The sequence below is a fragment of the Chrysochloris asiatica genome, unplaced genomic scaffold (assembly GCF_000296735.1).
Source record: "Chrysochloris asiatica unplaced genomic scaffold, ChrAsi1.0 scaffold00182, whole genome shotgun sequence".
NCBI lineage: Eukaryota > Metazoa > Chordata > Mammalia > Afrosoricida > Chrysochloridae > Chrysochloris > Chrysochloris asiatica.
In genome coordinates, this window is record NW_006408700.1 from 2,012,655 (window position 1) to 2,014,182 (window position 1,528).

Genomic DNA, 1,528 nt, shown 5'->3' on the forward strand with positions numbered 1-1,528 from the left:
CTCCCGCGGAGCGGCTGGTAGTTTCGAACCGCTGACCTTAAGGTTCGCAGCCCGATTCGTAACCACTACGCTACCAGAGCTCCTTATGAGTCTTAACGTACTTGGCATTTAATGTAACATATGACTTTATGGCCAGTTGCTCAATATTACTTTGAGGTGGGAAAGGAGGAACAAAAGATATTTTTGGAAGAAGCTCGTGGAGTTTAAGGACATCCCAATGTGAGCCGAACTGACCTGAATGAAGACTCTCCCTTGGTGGAGGATGGTGTGGGCCAGGTTCCTGGCACCCTTCAAGGGCTCCGGGATTACCAGATTTGGGCAGAGTGGCTCCAGAGGGGGCATGGAGTTCTGGGGGCTGCTCAGCGGGGAAGCTATGACCCAGCACAAAAATAAGTGGTTAAACTGTGGGCCCTCCACCTCACAGCTCAGCTTTGTCCAGCTGACTCTGTTAAGATTCTTTCTCTACAGAGGAATAATCCATAACTGGGTTGGCCAAAGAGATGAGCCTGTCAGTGCATCTGAGCTGTTATTATTTATATGGTATGTTAATGTGCTAGACTGCAAAGTGAGTTTGATCTGCAAGGTATCTGTTTCAAGCTCACCAGCTGCTCCTCGGAAACCCTATACAGGGTCTCTATGAGTCACAACTGACTCAAAGGCACTTAACAACAACATTTCCTAAACATCTTATTTCTTCTAAACATCAGACAAATGGATACTCTGAAAACAAAACAAAACAAAACAAATCCTCCAATTTAAATTATGCTGATTTTCAACTAAAGGTCTAATATGTGAGTGGGTGTAACTGTTAGAACATGAAAATAGCTTAAATCATGGAATCAGATAAAATGAATATATGAGGGGGGCTTCAAAAAGTTCATAGAAAAATTCCATTTTCCACAAACTTTTTTTTTTTTGTTTAAAGTTTTTATTGTGAATTGAGAGATAGTTTACATGGTTACCATGTTATGTGGTAGCTTACACCATCCTTTCATAGCAATGAATACAATCTCCTCTGCACATCATCATTCAACAGTATTTGCTTCCATTCCCTTTTGGGAGGGGGGCGGGGTTGGTGGTGTACACAGAAACACTCAGGAATATATAATAATCTAAACAACCAAAGAGCACATTCTGTAAGCCTGCCTCCTGTCCGCCAGTACCCAGTCCTTCTCTTTCCATGAGTGCGGCGTCCTCAGTTCCCAGCTGCTCCCTCTCTCCATGTCCTCATCTCTGCCTCCATCTTTGGTGTTGCTGCTTCTCTGTATAGGGTCCGGCACCCCACTTGTGCTCTTCTCCCTTGGCCATCCTTACTTTTTTTTTTTTTTTCAGAAGTGAAATAATCTTTATTTTAGGGTCAGTTATAGCCACAGAAGGTTACATTTATTCTACTATCTCTATTTTTTTAATCAAGATAAACAGTAATAAAATGTTTTATAGTTAAGCTAGCCATTCCATAATCAAGCTATTTTAGGGATATCAGGTGTAAAGGAGAAAACAATAGGAAATGATGCACATAGTTCAGTTT

At 41.8% G+C, this 1,528-nt stretch overlaps 1 protein-coding gene across 1 annotated transcript in view; it reads right to left on the bottom strand.

The window, feature by feature from the left end:
- Nucleotides 1-70: 70 nt before the first annotated feature.
- The window catches only part of LOC102815505, a 26,225-nt gene continuing 24,767 nt past the window's right edge, over nucleotides 71-1,528 (bottom strand). Inside the window, exon 2 of the mRNA XM_006872074.1 lies at nucleotides 71-371. Coding sequence (XP_006872136.1) covers nucleotides 71-371 — 301 coding nt within the window. The remainder of the gene's footprint in view (nucleotides 372-1,528) is intronic.